General features: G+C 34.5%; 1 protein-coding gene across 2 annotated transcripts in view; it reads right to left on the bottom strand.

The window, feature by feature from the left end:
• Window positions 1-23,389, bottom strand: part of CADM2 (cell adhesion molecule 2) — a 1,084,478-nt gene that overhangs the window by 115,433 nt on the left and 945,656 nt on the right. For both annotated transcript variants that reach the window (XM_035015153.1, XM_035015154.1), the window contains exon 6: window positions 6,075-6,165. In XM_035015153.1, coding sequence (XP_034871044.1) covers window positions 6,075-6,165 — 91 coding nt within the window. The remainder of the gene's footprint in view (window positions 1-6,074; window positions 6,166-23,389) is intronic.

Raw genomic sequence — 23,389 nt, 5'->3', positions numbered from 1 at the left:
TTTATTTATTTATTTATTTATTTATTTATTTATTTATTTATTTATTTTTAAAGATTTTATTTATTTGACAGAGCGATAGAGCACAAGCAGGGGGAGTGGAAGGCAAAGGAAGAGAGAGAAGCAGTCTCCCAGCTGAGCAGGAAGCCCGATGTGGAACTCCATCCCAGGACCCTGGGATCATGACCTGAGCTGAAGGCAGACATTTAACTGACTGAGCCACCCAGTGGCTATTTTTTTTTTTTTTTTTTTTAAAGAATAAAAAAGAGTTGGTATACGAGAGTGAACTCCAATGTAAATTGTGGACTTTGTGGTAAGAACCATGAGTCCGTGTAGGTTCATGGTTTGTAATAAAGGCACCACTGTTGTGTGGGCTGTCCATAGTGGGGGGTGTTGTGCATGTGTGGTGTTTGGGATATATGGGAACTCTGTACTTTCCACCCAGTTTCATTATGAACCTACAACTGCTCTAAAAAAGTATAGTTAATTAATTAAAAGTAAAACAGTTCAGGTAGTTAAGGGACTTGCTCAAGTCCACTCAGGCCACAGATAGCCACAGATTTATAATTCACACCTAGTTTTGTACTTTTCTTTCTAATGTGCCACACAACTCTTAGTGCCCCAGAGCATGACAGCATAGGAATTATACCTGAACAGAAGCACAGACCTTGATGATTAATTAGATGACTTTCTATAACATAGATGGCAGGAGAGAAATAGCTATTGTGTAATTAACATCTATTATGCATTAGGTCAAATGATATGAAATTTCTATTATTGTAGATCAGTGTTCTTTTTTCAAAATTCACATCTGTCCTGTTTTGGCCTAAAACATTTCATTATGGATGATAACTTGCCTTCTTTAACTCCTGGTTTATTTTGTCATTTCTTCTGGCTGTGATTAGATAGTATGACAATTAGTAAATAACCTGTGCTTTGTAAAAAGGTCATCTTAGGCTGAGAAAACGGACTAGATATAGTAAAACTGTTTTGCTTTAATTTGCATTTCATTTTTTAATCTCTATTATGCTAACAGGAAAATGTATCAAATATATCAATATGTTCTTATCAGATTTCTTCTTAAATTCTTGATCATTTTGAAAGTGGATGCATAATTGTTCCTCTAAACACCTCACTAGTTGTTATATGGTATGTGATCTGTCTTCCTAAAGATTAAAATCTTTCTTCTTGTACAGAACGGGGCATGTTATGTGCTATGTAATTATGTATACTAGATTTATGCCAAGACATGAGAAAAACTGTGGTTACCAGAAGGTAAAATAGTAAGTAAAACATAAACATCATGCTGGATACACAGAGTTTATCAAGACCTATCATTATTTTATTTTATGGATTAAATGCCAAATCCACATTTATTTGACTGAAAATATCCCATAGCTTTTCTGAAGTAGATTTACAAAGCGTTAAACATTTGATTAAAATGAATGATGATTCTTTAGCTCCAGCATGTGCGGGCAACCCCACACCTTTTAAGGTCATGACTTTAATGTAATGTCACAGCTTTTTTCTCTCTCTACTTCTATAAATGGAGAATGCTGCTGCCTGAGAGCTGTCTGGGAATTCAGCCAAAGAAAGAAGAAGGTTGCAAAAACTCTGGGGACGTGAAAGAAAAGCGGTTGGCATTAGCTCTGTCCTCACTTTAAACTTAAATTAACTCAAACTTAAAACAATAGACAGACATGTACAGTAATCTCTCTTTTAAGGAAAGGATACAATGCCTCTATAGTAATGTCAAGTGGAACAGTTTGGTCCTGGCCCAAGTTATGCAGCTGTTCCACTGGAAAATAGCAAAAGGCTTCAGTCCAAAGCAGGCAAATAAGGCATGATTGTTCCTAAACAGTCACTGGGGCCTTCCCATTTAGAACAAGGAAAACGGCATTAGCATACAGGAGGGCAGGTTAGGAGCAGGAATCTCAGTACAAGTTGAACCGCGCCATCAGTTTATGATTTATACAAAAGGCAGTGGTGTTATCTGCCTACTATCAATATGCCTGGTAACTGTGAATAATTCATTCCTCAGGAAATTTTGTATCAGGCAAATACTTTTTAAGAAACAATGAAGATCTGATCACAGGATTAAAGATACGAAAGGAAAAGGAATCACATATCCATTATCCAGTTCTGATTTTCACCTGCTCCTTCCAGGAGGATCGGGCAAATGGGAAAGATGGTAGAAATTAAGTGTTTGGATAGCCCGGCAGAAGCTCAGCCACCGTGCCGCCTCTCAGTGGTTTCAAAATAACTAAACGGAGACTCAGGTGTAATAGCTGCAAAGTAACAGAGCAGAACTTTGACAGCGATCACCAGGGTAAGGCCGGAAATTTGAACCTGCACACTGGGTATATGTGATATCACGTACTTCATTTTCACTCCTATTCGTTAGGCTTTTTTGATCCTGTCTTAAAATATAGACAATAGCTCTATTATTTTTTTAAAAAAAACTTCCGTTTGGCACACGTTTCTTTTCTCATTCCTTTCCACTTTTCATGACTCCTTTTCTGAAATGGGTGGTCTTTCCATTTTCTTTACTTTCCCACCACCTACTAATTCCCTGATTAATCCATTTCAATTTGCCTTCTGTTCTCTTTGCTCTAGTGAGACTGTTTTCTTTATGATCAGTAAGATTTCCTTCTGGGAAAATCCAATGATTTCTTTTGGTCTTCCCTTGTTTTTGCCCTGGCAAAACATCTGGCACTGTTGGAGACAGAATAAAACTAAAGAGAGGCTAGGAATTACACTGTCTTTAAAGAGGTTAGTGCTTTCATTTAGTAGAAATGATAGTTACTTTGAAAATGCAGAAGGGTGGATTTTAAGATGATTAGGAAGAACAGAAGAGAAACAGTGGTCTAAAGGCAGGGAGGAATCAAAGAAGTTGGCTATTTCTCTAACGCCAATGGCCTGGCAATCTACAAGGAAAGAAAATGATAAAAGGAATTGCGAATCAGTTGATACACATTTATTCGTAGACAGTGGCATACAGAATATAACACTGGGAACTATAAGGATAAAGACAGAATAGAATGACCATTTAACCCTAATGGAGCTTATAAGGTAATCGCCACAAGATATTATACTAATTAGGTTTTTTTTTTGTTTTTTTTTTTTTTTACATGGTTATAACCTCCTGCTAGAAATGGTCACTTTGTTAGGAATTTGGCAAATTTCCAGAAAGGGCATAAATACAGGAAAAAGCCTGATGAGAGAGGATGGCAACAGGAAAATATTTCTTGAGCCTAGCCAGTTCTTCACCTTCAGGCTCTATGGGTTCATCTTCATTGCTAAACATTACCTCAGTTTTTCAAAAGTTACTTTGACTAACATAAGTGACAATTTAGACTCAGCAATTGAAGTAGCAGAAAATAGCTAAAAGAATGTAAGTTTAGGGTATTGATTGAACTGAGGGTAAATCCTGAGTCAACCATTTTAAACCTGGATGAATTTGGAAATTTGGTGAATGTTTTCTTTAGTTTTCTTTTCCATAAAACAAGGAGTCTTTCTTATTTCCTTTATTTCCAAAGTGATATTAGTCAGGATCCTCTGACAAAGGTAACATTTTCTATTTCCTAAACATCCAAAATCTTTGTATTCTTAAGTGAAATAAATAAACGAGAGGCTACTGTACTTTTCATTCATCTGCAGTGCAGAGGAGTATTACACATCCAAGCTTATTTCTAGGTAGTTGAAACAGAGACCCACAATAAGACACATCTATTCAACCACCTTTGAACTGAGGAAAATGGACTACCTAAAGATCTAATTACCTAGACCTCAGAAGATAATTATTCACATAAATTAAATGCCGTTTCTGGGGGTGACTGGGTAGCTTAGTCAGTTGAGCATCACCTTCTGCTCGGGTCATAACCCCAGGGTCCTGGGATCAAGCCCCACGTCAGGCTCCATGCTCAGGGGGGAGTCTGCTTCTTCTTCTCCACCCCCCTGCTCATTCTCTCTCTCTCTCTCTCTCAAATAAATAAAATCTTTAAAAAACAAGACAAAACAAAAACGCTGTTTCTGCTGTTGGGAGAAGATATGGAACCAAAGAGTAGATCATCGACAGGTAATTGGATACTATTTGAACAGGGGTATATTTATTTCCAAGCATTCTAATACTATATTTCCCATCCTCATCTAATTGTATAAGTTGTACACATATTCCAAATGTACACATATGTACTTTGGGGCAGATCAATGAAGAAAAGTTAAAAGCAAAACTCCCTTGCTATGCCCTCATCCTGATCCTGTTCCTTCACATCCCCATATGCTGACCTCTGAGATTATGAGGAAGAAAGCAAAAAACAAACAAAACAACAACAGAACCTGAAGCAAAAAGAGAGGGGGGGGGAGCAACAGACTGACTTGGGAAATAATATGTGAAAGCAACAGGAGTGAAGATGGAAGGAAAAGTTAGGAAAGAAATTCTTTTGTTAGATACACAGAATCAGGACTAAAGAAATTAGGCTTTTGGTATACCTAAAGCTGACTAGAGTCTATTACACTTCTTTCTCTAATTAAGAGGACTGAACTTGTAGCCCGCCAAATCTCTTACTGAAGCTGTAATACCGAAATGCACTGTCACACTCCGCATACAGCAGTTGAAACATGTTTTCTATAAGCAATTTAAGCTTATCAGAAAGAACTAGGAAAGTAAATTGCACAGAATATATGTAGTAAAGCTACTATGAAAGGTTTGTTCCTTTCAAAGTCTAAAATGCCTTAAGTGTTTCTGAAAAGATCGAAGTAAAATAATGGATTAATTTACTGAATGTTCATTAAATCAGTATGTTTGAATCTTTAGAAAATAACACTGGAAGAGAGAACAGTTTTAAAATATCAAAACTTTGATAAAGTGTGAATTCACTTAGTGTGTTAAAATTATAAAGTCATACAACTGAGTAAGTTGAAATTTCAGGCTTCTTGCCTTAATATTCTTTTAGAAAAATTCCTCATGTAGTAATAAGAAATCTATACTTAAATAAAAAAGTATTAGAAATAACTTTTTAGTAACTTAATTTGATTGGCACAGAGACTATCCCATATAGTTTTACATGGAAAACAATTAAATGCCTCCTATTAAAATTTAAACAAATTGCAAATCAATTGGAAGCTTTTAAGAAAATCAAATAAATGACTTTCAGCTCAACATAGACTGTTACTATATTAGAAAGATCAGATTGCTGTCAAATAGTCTTTGAGTAATGCATATCTGCATAATCTACTCTTGAATTTTGTATAAAAATAGATTTTCTATGAGTTAGTTGTTTATAAACATGAATGTCAAAAGTAAAATTTTAAAGTCGAAGTGATATTAGAACCTATATATTCTAATAATGAAATCACTTTACAATTGGAAATGTTGAAACATCTCACATTCACAAATTATGTATCATAGGGGCTACATTAGAAATGTAGATGTGTGGGCGCCTGGGTGGCTCAGTTGGTTAAGCGACTGCCTTCGGCTCAGGTCATGATCCTGGAGTCCCGGGATCGAGTCCCGCATCGGGCTCCCTGCTCATCAGGGAGTCTGCTTCTCCCTCTGACCCTCCCCCCTCTCATGTGCTCTCTCTCTCATTCTCTCTCCGTCAAATAAATAAATAAAATCTTAAAAAAAAAAAAAAAGAAATGTAGATGTGATTTCCCTTCTTATAAAAACGATTTCCCATTTAACTTTAAAACTTGGGGATATTTTGAGGATGCTTCGATATTTTCAAAGATTTTCACCAGAGAACTAAGTTCAGCAATGTGTAACGTCTATCAGTCTCATGATGTAAACAGTGCCTGATTAAGCCCACTTTCCTTTCAGGTTGAAATATCCTACTAGAAAAAGAAGGAAAAAAAATCACAGCTGGAAACCTTCCCAGAAACTTCACTAGATGACAAAGAAAAAGACAAATCTTCCACAGATACTTAATGAAGACATGGTTCAGGGGATTTCTGTTCTAAAGATCACTTTGCCCACCAAGAAAAGACAAAAACAGTGGATTTCTTCAGTTAAAGCCTGAAATCGAAGCAGGATAGGAGAAAAAGTGAAAAACTTTAGTGCTCATTAAATCACTTACAGTGGTTTTCCTTTGGATTCACAAGTCAAAATTAATGGCTGTCCTTCTTGTGGAAAAGGAGTGGATGGTATAATCTTAACTGATGGTGTATCTAGAAAAAAAATGAAAAGGGATATTAAGAAAGGTCACTAAATACACGTAAGTATATATATTTCATAACTGTACATCATGGTGTATGTTCAGGCTTTATCTTATTATTGTGTACATTTACAAGGGATTTCTGAGATTTGATGAAACAGAGTATACAATTTTAAGAAGCTACCAGCCTATCTATGGAAAGCTAACAAAAATATCTGAATATCTTATGAACCCTACTGTTGTATTATTTCTGAAATCTGAATATAAAACTGAAGTTGCAAAGTGTGGCTCAGATGAATATCAAACATTTGGTACAATTGTTTTTTCAACTATTTATAGATGGCTATGAATACTATTATTATGGGCCGAACACATTTATGTACATTTGAATAACAACACTCTTCTGTTGCAGGAATACCAGGACTCACAATAAAGAACCCTCAAAGAACTCAGGATCAACTACTGTCTCATATGTATTATGCAGAATCTTCTTGAAAATGCAATAATGCAGCACTTAGTACATGTTGTTTTCTCTAAAGTACAGTTAGCAAATAATTTAAAATAATTATATAGAATATTACTAAAAGTTAACTTTTTGTTATATATACTGCAACATAATTGTTACATATTTTTTTTTTATTTCCATTTAACAATAAAATCATCCTTGGTGAAAGAGGATTCAAAAATACTTTGAGACATTAATACTTATAGCTTTTGTGCCACGTTTAATACTGTTTAATCAACAGAGACACCTATTTCATAGAAAAAATGGAAAATTAAAACTTAAAAAAAGAGACAATGTAAACATGCTCGTTGCTTTATGAGACTTAGCTAGTCCTGGCATTGTGTGGCCAACACAACAAGGAATTCCTGTCAACATGGAATTGCCTCCTGCTCTTATCTCTGCATCCTCAACAATAAACAAAATAGGCTCTGAATGCTCCAGATAGTCACGATTATTTTCGCCCTTCCCTTAGTGTGATAGAAGAACTGAGCCACTCCGGGGTTAGACCCACTCTCTGATTTTGAACCAATTAAATAAGTATATATCAACAGTGTAACTTTCAGGTTACTTTTAGGTTACTTCAGGAAAATATTACTCAGATTTGCCATATATTGAACAGTAAACTAGGATCTTGTGGAAGACCTTATATCATACTTATAAATTATTTAAAGATTTTAAATACATTCTTTTTCAATACTTTAAGCAGTAAAATACATTCTTGGTAATCAACAATAATATACCAGTTGCAAATAGGGATTCCTTACACATTATTGTAAAAAATTTCAGTGTGAAATAACCCCGGGGGGGGAATTGATGAAATATGACACATATTCATCATATTTTTTTAATCAGTAGGAAAAAATATTTTAATAAAAGATTAAATTATACTTCAGTAATTTTTTGATTTTCACCATCACATTTATGGAATCAGTTATTGACTAGGATGATTATATAATTTTTTCTTCAAAGCAGAACACTTCAAAAAGTGAAGGCGAAATGTCAACAATTATACAGGGTAACAAAGGTGAGCCAGAATGATTCTGAAAAAGGAGGTCTATTGTCTTTTGAACTTTGACCATATATACATATAGCAGAATGTAATTTCATCCTGACAAATAGAAGCAAGCTTCACTTCCAGAGGAAAAAAAGTAGGAGAAAAAAGATCAGAAAGTGTGATTCTAGGAAAGAATTGTGTTAATTTGGGTGTCTGTGATGGTTAATTTTGTGTCAACTTGACTGGACCATAGAGTGTCCGGATACTTGCCTAAACATTATTCTGGGTATTTCAATGAGAGTATTTTTGTAAGAGACCAACTTTTTTTTTTTTTTTTTAAGATTTGATTGATTGATTGACTGATTTAGAGAGCACAAGCATGGGAAGAAGCAGAGGGAGAATCTTAAGCAGGCTCCATGCCCAGCCGTTGAGCCCAACCCTAGGCTTGATCCCACAACCATGAGATCATGACCTGAGCTGAAATCAAGAGTCAGACACTTAACCCACTGGGCTACCCAGGTGCCCCTCTAAGAGATTAACGTGTAAATCAGTAGACTGAGTGAAACAGATTGCTCCCCCTAATGTGGATGGGCCTTGTCAGATGAGTTGAAGGCCTGGATAAAACAAAAAAGCTGATCCTTCCCCAAATAGGGGAGAATTCTTCTGTCTGATGGCCTTCAAGCTAGAAGATCAGCTTTTTTCCTGTTTTGGTTTCAAACTGGAACTAAATCATCATCTCTTCTGGGTCTCTAGCTTGGCAGCTCAGCCTGCAGGTCTCGGGATTTGCAGCCTTCATAACTGTGTGAGTCAACTTCTTAAAATAAATCTATTTTTCTATGTATACATTTTATTAGTTTTGTTTCTCAGGAGAACCTTGACAAATACAGAAATCTAACAAGCAGACCCTGAGACCCATCTTTTATGGGTGTGATATAAGGAAGGACTGGAAAGTGAGACAGGAAGAGAAGGAAGTAAATAAAGGTTGTGCTATTGAGCAGATGACACAGTGGGCAACTGGGATTCAATTCTGCCATGGAATTCTGAGGGACAGTGTAAGGCATGCCTCAGTGTTATCTTATTTGATGAGCAAGGGACAGGAGTATTTAGGGAATATTTACCAATTTTCATTAGTGTTCAGCTGAGGATTACTCTGGAAGGAGGAGGAATGTTATTTCCCTGGCACAGTCTATTCAATGCACAGAAATGGTGTACGTGAAAGGGATATGGGCAAGTTACCACTAGTATTTGCTTCATTACGGTAAAATCTTAAAAGCAAAGATTAACCATTCAGGGTTTTAACAGGCAGGTAGCTGTTAGAATAGAGGAAAACAGAATATGGCCCGGTTTCTCTTAGCTTTGCCAGTTTTTGTTTAAGCAATTTATTAGAGGTAAGAATTTGTATCACAAATTGTCCCCATAGGCATGATTCAGGATTCCTTTTATATACAAAATACAGAATTTTAATTATAAGAAAATACTAGAGAGATATTATGTTTTGCATGTATTTCAATGGAACTTTCAGGAAGACCATCAAATAACCTCTAAATTAACTAAAATCAAGGGATATGATACAATGCTCTTTTATTTTACTTCAGAATTATTCAAAACGTTTATTAGTTTCTAAGCCTATAAATTATTTTTGCTAGATTTTACAACACTCCCCTCTCTGCGGCCCCTTACCCTCAATGTTTCTGATTCAACTCTTATAGCTTTGGCTATTCTTTCTCAGGTTCTGTTGTCTTTTTGCATTTAGCCTTTAAATACTGAGATCACCAAGAATGGAATTCATGATCTGTTCTCATGTTAATTCTGGCTGGGTCCTTTCAGCCACACCCATGTCTTCAGTTTCTACCTACTAACCAATCATGCTCAGGTTTATATCCAAAAGGCAGCTCTGTACCACAAGCTACACTTAAATATATGCAGCACCCATCTGACATGTCCCTTCAGATGTCTAAAAGACGTGGTGCCTTCACCATGTCCAAAATGAACTCAAGCTCTCCAACCCTTACTTCCATGTTCATCCAGCAATCTCTAGTTCTGTAGATACTACCAGCCTCCATCCAGCTCCATACACCAGACACCTCCTTTTCCTTGTATTTCTGTCTTCAACCAATTAATCAAGTGTGGTTGATCTATGTCCTGAACAGTTTTCAAATCTACTCATTTCTTTCTTATAGCTCCACAACTACTTCTTTTATCTAGTTTACAGCAATAATGAAAGGTCTCTCTCTCTCTCTCATGTCAGTTTTCATCTCCCTAAAATCTGATTTTTAAAACTAAACAAAATTGTCTTCTCAAAACATAAATCTGATAGGGGCGGCTGGGTGGCTCAGTCGGTTGAGCGTCCAACTCTTGATTTCAGCTCAAGTCATGATCTCAGGGTCATAAGATGGAGCCCCAAGTTGGGTTCCACACTGCATGTGAAGCCTGCTTGGGATTCTCTCCCTCTCTCTTTGCCCCTCCCCCTTGCTCATGCTATCTCTCTGTCTCTCAAATAAATAAATAAAATCTTAAAAAAAAAAAAAAAGACATATAAATCTGATAACACCAGTGTTCTGGTTAAAACCCTGAATGGTTAATCTTTGCTCTTAAGATTAAAAGCAAAATCATTAGTATAGCCTTTAGGTCTCATGTGATCTGTACACTTCTTCAAAGATTTTATTTATTTATTTGAGAGAAAGAGAGCACGAGCGAGCTGGAGGAGGGGGAAAAGCAGACTCCCTGCTGAGCTGGGAGCCTGACACAGGGGTTGATCCCAAGATCCTGGGATCATGAACCGAAGGCAGACACTTAACCAACTGAGCCACCCAGGAGTCCCACTCTCTTGCCTTCTAACATTCATTTTCATTTTTTGAATGAATTTTATACAAATTGTCTGGAATATTCCATTCTGGGGGAGCTTAACTCTTAAATCTCAACTCAAATATTTTTGCTAAAGGCATTAATTCATTACCCTCAAGTTTGGTCAGATGCCTCTTCTACATGTTCTCTTTCACCTTGGTGTAATTTTTTAAACAGTCACGGCTATATCCTCAGTATCTTGCATAATGCTTTACACAAAATCTGTGCTTAATAAATTCTTAAATGAATGAATACGCTAAAGATTTTGTTATACTTTCTTATCCATTTGATATATTAATTCTAAAATATTAAAAATGCTTACTTGAAATCTTGTTGGGGTCTGTTGTATGTAAAATTAATCTTAAATGTTCATGTTATGAACCACTATGTCACAAAACAGAGTGACATTCTTTAGTACTTTGTGGATGTGTATTTTCAAATTACTAATGTAATGCATTATACTGTACCAATTTGTGACAGTAAAAAAGGGGGTTAGTAAAAAATGCATTATTATTACTAATTGCTATGAATTTATCTTAGCTTTGTCTTCTATGTTGCTCACTTTTTTAAATAATAATTTTGTCTGTTTTAAAATGTTTTCAAGTAAATGAACTCTAACACCATATTTATTGAACATAATTGTATAGACTCATATATATTATACACAATATATAATGTTTATAATATAATATATAAAAACATACAAATGGCAGAGAACAGTAAATAATTAGGTTTAAATTATTTCATAATACAGGATATATACTATTATTATAAAACATTGCACTTAGTAAAATACATATATATATTTTTTTAATTTTTTTATTGTTATGTTAGTCCTCATACATTACATCATTAGTTTTAGATGTAGTGTTTCATGATTCATTGTTTGTGTGTAACACCCAGTGCTCCATGCAGAACGTGCCCTCCTCAATACCCATCACCAGGCTAACCCATCCTCCCACCCCCCTCCCCTCTAGAACCGTCAGTTTGTTTTTCAGAGTCCATCGTCTCTCATGGTTTGTCTACCCCTCCGATTTCCCCCCTTTCACTCTTCCCCTCCTGCTATCTTCTTCTTCTTCTTCTTTTTTTTTTTTTCTTAACATATATTGCATTATTTGTTTCAGAGGTACAGATCTGAGATTCAACAGTCTTGCACAATTCACAGTGCTTACCAGAGCACATACCCTCACTAGTGTCTATCACCCAGTCACCCCATCCCTCCCACCCCACCCCCCACTCCAGCAACCCTCAGTTTGTTTCCTGAGATTAAGAATTCCTCATATCAGTGAGATCATATGATACATGTCTTTCTCTGTTTGACTTATTTCGCTCAGCATAACACCTTCCAGTTCTATCCACATCGTTGCAAATGGCAAGATCTCATTCCTTTTGATGGCTGCATAATATTCCATTGTATATATATACCATCTCTTCTTTATCCATTCATCTGTTGATGGACATCTTGGCTCTTTCCACAGTCTGGCTATTGTGGACATTGCTGCTATAAACATCGGGGTGCACGTACCCTTTTGGATCCCTACTTTTGTTTCTTTGGGGTAAATACCCAGTAGTGCAATTGCTTGATCATATGGTAGCTCTAATTTCAACTTTTTGAGGAACCTCCATACTGTTTTCCAGAGTGGCTGCACCAGCTTGCATTCCCACCAACAGTGTAGGAGGGTTCCCCTTTCTCTGCATCCCCGCCAACATCTGTCATTTCCTGACTTGTTAATTTTAGCCATTCTGACTGGTGTGAGGTGGTATCTCATTGAGGTTTTGATTTGAATTTCCCTGATGCCGAGTGAGTAAAATACATATATTTTTATATTATATTTCATTCACTATATTTTGAGCATTCAGGATCCAAGATCTTAACCTATTTAATTGTATGTTGTCAGATCCTAACAAAATGCCTGAAATGTAAGAGTTCTTTAAATATTGAATGAATAAATGAATGAGTTGCTTCTTATTTCTTTCAAAATGCAAGCAAATGAGAAAGTTTTTTATAAGAATATAGAAAATAGGGGTGCCTGGGTGGCTCAGTTGGTTAAGCAGCTGCCTTTGGCTCAGGTCATGATCCCAGGGTCCTGGGATCGAGCCCCGCATTGGGCTCTTTGTTCCGTGGGAAGCCTGCTTCTCCCTCTCCCCCTGCTTGTGTTCCCTCTCTCACTGTCTCTCTCTGTCAAATAAATAAATAAAATCTTTAAAAAAAAAAAGAATATAGAAAATAGGGATATATGCATTCATCCACAAATTATTTTTCAGTGTTACTAGCAAACAAGCAAAATATGCAGCTATTTTAAAAACACAATGTTTCCTTTCTAAGGCTTTTGTAGGAAAAATATCACTCTTTAAAATCTATTTTTAGGGCTCCTGGGTGGCTCAGTCATTAAGCGGCTGCCTTCGGCTCAGGTCATGATCCCAGAGTCCTGGGATCGAGTCCCACATCGGGCTCCCTGCTCAGCAGGAAGCCTGCTTCTCCCTCTCCCACTCCCCCTGCTTGTGTTCCTTCTCTCGCTGTGCCTCTCTCTGTCAAATAAATAAATAAAATCTTTAAAAAAATAAAATAAAATCTATTTTTAAAATTATGAAAATGTGAAAGGAAAACATACTTTTTAGCCTTAAGTATTATTTCGTTTACTTATCTGACAAATTCTGGGTTTCATTTAGAAACAAGCACAATTACTATCAAAAGATAGATTGATGCACAAATTATTCCTTTTTTATTCAAAATTTTAAAAGCTTTATGAACTTGGTAGTAAAGATACCTCTTGTTTTATTTGAACAACTCCTGGTTTCAATCAAAGTAAAGATATTGATGCAGTAAAATGGATTTTCTATATCCTTAACAAAGATTTTAGAAAGGAGAAAAGATCAGTGATGCAGCTACTATTAAGCCACCTAATGGACGATCTTAAACGCACAAGCTCTTAAAGTATTTAGTGTCATTGGTTCAACGTTTATCCATCACTAAAGACTGTAGGTGAATAAAAAGAAGTTTTAAATCAAATGTTTTACCAATAAAAAAAGAAAAAAAAAAAACCTTACTTCTTCCATAATCAAAGAAATACAACAGAAATTTAAGATTATAAAAAACATCAGCCTGTTATGGATAATGAAAAAATTGCCAAATAAGAGAAGCAATTGTAAACTAACATCTACTATTGGCTTACTGTATCATTCCATATTGTATAATATATTGAGTGAACATAGTGGTTTATAACTTAAAACGATGGTCAGTTGCATTGCCCATGGCATTATGTGGATCCTTGCTCAAAAGCAAAATATTACCTTGATCATTTTATGTGTTCACAAAAGTTATTTCCTATGAGTACTCCCAAATAATTCATTTAACATTTATGTAGTTCCTAAAATATATGAGGCATAGTACTATTACCCATTTCTATCCACTGTTGCACCAGAATTATAATATAACATTATAACATTGTACATTATAACATTCACAATGTAACACCTAAAGCTCTGGAGTTAGTTTTCATCAATGGTGCTACTGAGTGTTTAGCATATTCTTAGAAAAGCAAACTCATCAGAGCAGAGATTATGTCTACCTTGTTCACTGGTTTATCCTTGGTTCTAGAATAACTCCTGGCCCTCAATTAAATATTTGTTGAATAAATAATGGATTTGAATAATATTTTCCAATCACTAGTGTGTTATAAAATCAAATTTATTTGTCACAGCTATCTTTTAATGGTAATGAACATTGACCAAATACTTGGTAAATAATAGTCATTGTTGTAAATATTCTATATGTATTGGCTCAGTACACCCTCTCATACAGCACACAAGGAAGATTCTTTTGTTGACCTATTGTGTAGAACATGAGAGTAAGGCTCAGAGGAGGTCACTTACCCTAGTTACATAGTCATAAATCACTTATGCAGTTTGAATCCTATTCTCTGATCTTCACTACACCTCAATAAACTTGTGTTTCCTCTTCCCTCTCAGATGACACTAGGGATCGCTAGTGCTTTTTGTAGTAACTTCCATGTCCTCTATTCTTTAAAATCAACTCTTTCTCCATCTGGTTGAATTGGAAACTGGCAAAAGATTTGCTTTGACTCTATATGATCTGCAAGTTATAAAACCTATCTGACAATGTTACTGAATTCTATGTGTAAACCATATGTCAGTCTGTCTGTCTGTCTCCTCTTTTTTTTTAAGTCTTACATCTCCCTCTCACATCTCTTCAACAGATGAAAATATTTTTTTGAGTGAAGGAGGTTAAAAGGTACAGACTTCCAGTTACAAGATTTTTAAGTTCTGAAGATATAATGTGTAGCATGATGCCTATAGTTACAATACTATATGTGTATTTGAAAATTGCTAAGAAAACAGATCTTAAAACTTCTCATCACAAGTAAAATGATTTTAATTATGTGCAGTTATGGATGTTAAGTAAACATTATAGTAATCATTTATATATATAATATATAATACATGTATATCCTGAATAATTATGTTGTATACCTTAAACTAATACAATGTTATATGTCAATTATATATCAAAATTATATACCAATAAAACTGGGAAAATATTTTAAAAATAAAGAAATATATTCCCTTACTTATTATGATATATCCTTCTCAGCAACATATTTCTATTCTCTATAAAATAATACAGAAATATTCCCACAGCAGATTTTTATTAAGGGAAATTTAGAAACTTTTAAGTATTTTGTAAATGAAAGAGTTGTGATTCTTTGCTTTGTAGCAATGTCATTATATAAAATTTTCTGAAAAAATAATTTAATTAGCACCCTTATAGCTATCTCTTGGTAGTTACATTAATACTAAAGAAAATTAGTCACCTACTCAACTTTGTGAAGCCACTTTGAAGTTTTTTCTAAAATAATAGTTCTCAATTAGAGGCAGTCATGAACCCTACCCCCAAGGACATTTGGCAATATCTGGAGATGTTTTTGCTTATTACAATGCGGGGGACATATAGAGGGAATACCATTAGCATCTAATGGATAGAGGCCAGGAAGTTTACTAAACATCCTATAGTACAGAAGACAGCCCCTCCACAACAAAGAATTACCTGGCCCAAGATGTCAATAGTACCCTTCTGTAAAATGTTTACATTCACTCCTATAGACCTGTATAGCTCTCATATCTCTATTTCTGAAATGAAGGAGGTGCTGAGTATTCTGAGGAAGGCCATTATAATACTTTCCTGAAGTTTACTTCAGCTACAAAGCAAACTCATTCTACACCTCAAGGTTGACCGGTTTTCATGTTGATAGACCAAGAGTTAAGTAGAACCATTTCAGCTACTATTTATTTCCTCTGTGTAAGACTGATTTTTTCTAAAGTGTCCAATTTTTTCCCTGTTTATAATTTTACAATAAAACTCAAACACTTAACTTTCCTTTTAACTCACAACATTATGCAAAGAATGCTCAAAACTATCAGGTACTTTTCCTTCAACAGTCTGTTAAATTCCTTTAAATTCTAATGAAAAATTATTTTTGTGGCAATCTTTTATTTATTCAACAAACATGTACAAATTAGTGTGGGTATAAGACCCATTGCTACTACTATTCAAGTGTTATACATCCACAAACATAGTAACCCATAGTAATTTAATCCAAATCAGAAAGATAAATCACATATAGTTCAAAATCATGCAAAATTCAAAACTGAAAGCAACATAGCACTCCGACGGAGCATTACGGGTGTTATGGAGGAAGAAATTATATGTATTTGTCAGACACAAAGAAAGTTACCCAGAGAAGTGGCACTTAAAACAATTCAAAGAATACATAGTACTTGAACTGGCAACATTTTCCTAGAGGTAGAGAATATAAGGGAATTCAAACAAAGAGTTGAACAAAGGGTTGATGAAGAGAAGAATGTAGGCTGTATATGGGTTGTATGTGAGACATCTAGAAATAATGTAAAGTCTAGGATGCATTATCTCTAAAGACGTGCCAAGAGCAGCATTATAGGGGTATATTTTCAAAGACTTCAGTGTCAGGCTAAAGAGTTTGGATATCATGTTAGAGGCAATAAGAAGCCATCTTAAGTTTGTAATCAAGTAAATATCAGGGTCAGAACCAAGGTTTAGAAGATATTTGGCAGTGCATAAAACTGAATGGATCAGGGAGCTATTAGAAGCAAAATGTCTCACCAACAGTATAGGAGGGCTCCCTTTTCTCCATATCCCCACCATCTGTTGTTTCCTGACTTGTTAATTTTGCCAAGATGTCCATCGACAGATGAATGGATAAAGAAGATGTGGTATACACACACACACACACACACACACACAGGAATATTATGCAGCCATCAAAAGGAATGAAATCTTGCCATTTGCAATGACGTTGGTGGAACTGGAGGGTATTATGCTGAGCGAAATAAGTCAATCAGAGAACGACATGTATCATATGATCTCACTGATATGAGGAATTCTTAATCTCAGGAAACAAACTGAGGGTTGCTGGAGTGGTGGGGGGTGGGAGGCATGGAGTGGCTGGGTGATAGACATTGGGGAGGGTATGTGCTATGGTGAGTGCTGTGAACTGTGTAAGACTGTTGAATCACAGACCTGTACCTCTGAAACAAATAATACATTATATGTTAAAAAAAAAAAAAAAGAAGATAGTAGGAAGGGAAAAATAAGGGGGGGTGGAAATTGGAGGGGGAGACGAACCATGAGAGACTATGGACTCTAAGAAACAAACTGAGGTTTCTAGAGTTGCAGTAAAGGTACAGATAATAAATGAATCAATATTATTTTGCTTATATTCCAATTCATAAATTTCTACAATTGTAGACTCTATAATACTGTAAGTGAATTTTCTCCATATCATTTATTATCCTTACATTTTGGCTTAAAATAATTGTTTCTCCAATATTTTATTCTAATTAGAATAATTTTAAAGTATTTAGGGAATGAAGAAATGAAGGAATTTATAATTTGGAATTTATAATAATTAAAATAATTATAATAATAATTTATTAAATGAAGTGCTCTTGTAATTAATGGTCTCATATGGTGATGTAAAATGCATAGTTTTAATTCAACGTTGATAGTGTTAGTTGTGTTCTGGGAGGCAGAGATAAATTTTGTTAATTGATAGCTTTGACAGTGGAGATGAATTACTTAGGAAAAGGCATCAGGGAGGCCACTTGTTAAATTTCATGACTACATAGGAAATTTTGGCAGTTCTGAAAGCTCATTAAGAAAAAAAAAGCTCCAAATCATTATCTAAAATGAAAATGAAAAACCAGTACTCACTGTGTTTCTAAACATTTTCAAGTTGTTTGTGTTTTTGATAAAGTAAATTTATTTAAGTCACCATGAATAGAATTCCTCACAGGGATGCAAAAAGGAACAGTAAATGATGAAATGAACACAATAATGTAAAGTTGTTTTAGATTTTATAAATCTGCTATGGCCTAAGCACTGAGTGTTTATTTAACAAACATACATTAATAGACAATGCATAGGTTCAGTCAAACATGATGACTTAATATAAAACTATACAACTTAGTGAGGGAGTTAATATCTCATTTCATGTTCGTTAACCATTTAGTCAACTATCAAGTTTGGTTTTGTTTCATATGTTATGTAATCTTTAAAATGTCCCCTTTTGGGGCACCTGGGTGGCTCAGTTGGTTTAATGTTGGACTCTTGGTTTCAGCTTAGGTCATGATCTCAGTGACGGGATCCAGCCCTGCATGGGGCTCCATGCTCAGCAGGGAGTCTGCTTGAGATTCTCTCTCCCTCTGCCCCTCCCCCATTCTTGCTCTCTCTCTCTCTCTCTCTCTCTCTCTCATTTTCTCTAAACTAACTAAATAAATCTAATAAACTAATACAAAATAAAATATTCCCTTTTGGGCGCCTGGGTGGCTCAGTCGGTTAAACGACTGCCTTCGGCTCAGGTCGTGATCCTGGAGTCCCGGGATCGAGTCCCGCATCGGGCTCCCTGCTCGGCGGGGGGTCTGCATCTCCCTCTGACCCTCCCCCCCACCTCATGTGCTTTCTCTCTCTCAAATAAATAAATAAAATCTTTAAATAAAATAAAATAAAATAAAATATTCCCTTTTATGTCATTCTGGTAAATTTGACAAAGGCCAAAATCATCATCACCATTCATTCATCATCAATATCACAATAACAATAAAAAAATACAGTAACAATCCTTACGTTTAGTGTATATTTTGAAATATGTTTAAATTGAGAAAGCCCAAATCAAAAAATAACTACATAGTTATGGTAGATTCTCTCCATGAAATTTCTCCTTTAGGATAAAAAGATTTTATTTGTATGGATTTTATTTGTATTTCATAGTATGCATTTTTCATAGTATGAAAAATCTTGCTACTTTAACATTCTATGAATTACTTCACCATGAACTTGACCTTTTATAAATGGAAAGAAAAAATATTTTATAAATTATTTTTATTTTCCTGATATCATAAAATTTTTAATTTTTTTATTGAGTATAGTTGACACACAATGTTATATTTGCTTTCAGTGTACAGCCTAGTGATTCAATATCTCTTTGCTGTGTTCACCACAAGTGTACATACTATCTGTCATCATACAATGCTACAGTATCGTTGACTATATGCTCAATGCTGTGTGGTTTATTCCCTTGACTTATTCATTCCATAACTAGAAGACTGTATCTCCCTCTCCCCTTCAACCATTTTGCCCATCCCCCCAATCCCTTCCCCCCGGCAACCATCAGTTTGTTCTTTGTATTTAGAGATCTGATTCTACTTTTTGTTTGTTTATTTGTTTTGATTTTTAGATTCCAAAAATGAGTGAAATCATACAGTAGGTGTTTGTCCTTCTCAGTCTGACTTATTTCATTTGGCATAATTACCAAATTTAAGATCGATTTTTTTTTTTTTCAGTCTTGGTGAATAGTCTAAGTCCTGGGCAAAATTACAAAGCAAACAATCTCTTTATATATTCTTTTTACTTATTTCATACGTTCCCTAGTTTGTATTCTCAAGGTTTTTCAATTTCCTTTCATAATGTATAGACCTCAGAGAAAGTATTTGCTAAATTTGTTTGCATTCATAAGGTATGTGTTACCTTCCTAATAATAATAATAGAAAGCCAAGAACTTATCATACCTTACTTGATTTAATCCTTACAAAAAATATGAAGTAGGTACATTTCCCAGATGAGGAAATTAGGTTTAGAGTGACTAGCATAAAGTCACTTAGGGAAGCTTGAATTTCAACCTCGCCTTATCTGACTTCACAACTTGAACTTTAAAAAATGCAGTTTTGAGGGGTGCTTGGGTGGTTTACTCAGTTAAGTGGCTGACTTGGCTGACTTCGGCTCAGGTCATGATCTTCAGGGTCCTGGGATGGAGCCCCATGTTGGGCTCCCTGCTCAGCTGGGGGTCTGCTTCTCCTTCTCCCTCTGCCCTTCCCTCTGCTTGTGCTATCTCTCTCTCTCAAATAAATAAAGTCTTTAAAAAATGCAGTATTGGTTTTAATCTGCATTTTAATTTTATTTAGGTCACACTACATTCAAAATATATTTTCTTTAAAAGTTTTTATCTTACTCCAGTGGTTGTTAACATGTATTTGAATGCCAAACACTGTGGTCTTATAAAAGCATGGTCCATCCCTATACGACACAGCTTACATACCCCCTCAAAGAATGGATAGACTCTGATCATCATTGCTCATGAGCTCCAGTGTGATCATTCTATGCTTTAACCAAAAACTACATCACAAATTCTAAAATTGTAGAAATCACAAAGAAAAATGAAAGGCATTTTAAAGGGCAGAACAAAACTTTTTGCAATTCTGTAATAATCACTAAAATCACTAGCCTTGTTCATAAAAATATAAATTAAAATTTCCCTCCTAAAAAGTATGCAAAGTTAACCCTCAGTATATTGTTAGAGTGCAATGGCCTCAATTTTAGTTGTTGAGTTTCTTTTTGAAACAATGCTAACTACTTTTAGAGAAAGCATTTCATGATTTGTGTCCTTTCTTAGAGGTCCTCCAAAAAACAGAGAGAATTCACCTTTCAAAATAGATTGTAAATTATTCTACCTTGCAATTATGATATAGAGACACTGGACTCTTTTGTAAATCTAATATATGTCATGAAATTATATTGGTGTTATATTTTCTGTAGTATGAAAAATCTTGCTACTTTAACATTCTATGAATTACTTCACCATGAACTTGACCCTAACTCATCGATTGTCCCCAACTATGCTAAAAGGAATGACATAATAAAAAAATGAAAGTATGATGAAATCATCTAGAGTGGTGGTGTCCAATATAGCAAAAACTAGTCACACGTGGCTATTTAAATTTCAATGTAAATTGATTACAATTAAATAAAATTTAAACCATACTTCTTTAGTCACAAGATCTACATTTCAAGTGCTTAGTAGCCTTATGTAGCTAGACAATGGCTACTTACTATTTTGGGACAGATAAGAACATTACCATCATCACAGAAAATTCTATTAGATAGTGCTGGTGTGGAAGGATTATGCAAGAGTGATATAAATCATCACTGTTGCCGCATCCCTATTTACTTAGAGAGTTGCTCAGGTTTTGTGTTTTCTTATATGGTACTAGAAAAGAAGTCTGGAAATAAAACACCACCATTCTATTTTTTTTTTTTTTTTTGCCTGTTTGTTGGTCGCTTAACTTTCATGATCAGTTGAGAATTCTGAATCTTTCATTTCCTGCTCAGAATGGCAAGAAAAGAAAATTGACAGAGAAAGATATCTCAAAATTATTAGACAGATCAGACAATAAATTCAGAGAGAAAACAGTAGGACTCAAGAATCTAATGATGGTGAAACAGAAGTCTTCACTTATGAAATCCTAGACATATTTTATTAAACTCAAAAATCAATAAGTAAACAATTTGTTTATGAGGAAACAAAGGGAAGGACTTCATCACGCAATATTTTGCAACTTGATTTTGCTAAAAAGGAAATATCACGTTCTTTCATTTTTATGATTTCTGCACATAAGAACTTATATAGTTCATAAGTGGATAAATGCTGAAGGCATTTGATAACAAAACATTTTTTAAAACTCATTTTCTTTTTCAATTGAGTTGGTGCTTATAAATCTAAAAATGAAATGTTTGCAATTACAGGGCAAAGATATTTTTATTGTCTTTTACAAAATTATGAACCACCAAAGTTTTTTAGAGTATTTCATTTTGACCAAGTGTAAGAAGAACCAGAAACAATGACTAAATAGAACACATTAGAGATGTATATTTGAAATCTGACCTCAGTATTTACAATATGGTATGTTCCAGGAGCATACATGACAGTTGTTGCCCATTTTGGGTAGATATATCATTAAATCCAGGAAATATGGAATAGAAATTCAAGTCTACTATATTTAAATTTTATTTTTATTATTTTTTTATATATGCTGGGCCAACATGGGGCTTGAATGCACAACCCTGAGATTAAGACCTGTGCCGAGATCAAGAATCAGATGCTTAACCAACTGAGCCACCCAGGTGCCCCTCTATTTATTAAACTCTTATTAAAGAGTATAATAATATTGTTTTTCACTATCCCTTTATTATTACATCTAAACATTATTCAAAAAAAACCCCTTACACCCTAAAAATCTAAAATAACGTGTCTCTTAGATCCAGATGGTAAAAGGGAATTACATTCTTTCCTGACAATATCAAGGATTAATACAATAAAGCTTATTATATTGATGTTTATATTTGCCTTAATTATAATATAATCAAACTTATAATGATTAATTATAAATTTACAAATATAGATAAAATTCAATATTGAAGAAGAAGAATAAAGTCTGAAGGCTGATACTACCTAACTTCAAGACATTATATAGCTACAGTAATCAAGACAGTATGGTATTAATGCAAAAATAAATAGATCAAGGAACAGAATAGGGAGCTCTGAAAGAACCCCAAATAAACATAGTCAACTGATCTTTAACAAAGGAGCAAAGACAATTCAATGAAGAAATGATAATCTGTTTAACAAATGCTGGAACAACTGGACATTCCCATGCAAAAAAAAAAAAAAAAAAAAAAAATCCAAACCCTGACCTTATGTCTTTCACAAAAATTAACTCAAAATGTATCATAGACCTAATGTAATGTGCAAAACTATAAAACTTCTAGAAGATAATACAGGAGACTAGTTGACCTTGGGTTTAGTGACAACATTTTAGGTACAACACTGAAAACATAATCCATGAAAGGATGGAACTTTACTTAAATATGTTTGCTCTTGAGAAAGACACTTTAAGAAAATGAAAAGACAATGAGGAAAGTATTTGCAAAGGATATGTGTGATAAATGAATAGTATCCAAAATGTACAAAGAACTCTTAAAACTCAACCAGAAAAACAATCCAGTTAAAAATTTGGCAAAAATCTAAATAGACACCTCACCAAAGAAGATATGCAAATGAAAAATAGCATATGAAAAGATGCTCAGCATCATATGTCATTATGGAATTGCAAATTAAAATGAGATACAACCACTGTTTAGAATGGCCTAAATCCAAAACACTGACAACTCCAAAAGCTGGTGAGGACATGGACCAACAGGGACACTCATTCATTGCTGGTGGGAATACAAATTGATGTAGCCATTTTCCAACTTTGTTTGTAGTTTATTACAAAGCTAAATATGGTCTTGCCAGCAATTCTATTTATGGTATAAGATAAACATTTAGATTTCTAAAATTTCATGTTTTAGTGACATTAAGATACATTGCCTCTTCATAATCAATTTGCCTTTTGCTAAAATTTGTTCTAATTAAAATTTGAATGTCATTTACTCAAAGAAGTTGAAAACTTCTGTTCAAACAAAAACCTGTGTACAGATATTTATAGTAGGTATATCCATAATTGCCA

This window comes from Mirounga leonina, unplaced genomic scaffold, assembly GCF_011800145.1.
Source record: "Mirounga leonina isolate KUSES-001 unplaced genomic scaffold, KU_Mleo_1.0 Mir_169, whole genome shotgun sequence".
Taxonomy (NCBI): domain Eukaryota; kingdom Metazoa; phylum Chordata; class Mammalia; order Carnivora; family Phocidae; genus Mirounga; species Mirounga leonina.
Note: the sequence above shows the minus strand (reverse complement) of the source record. Positions and strands in the feature narration are given on the sequence as shown.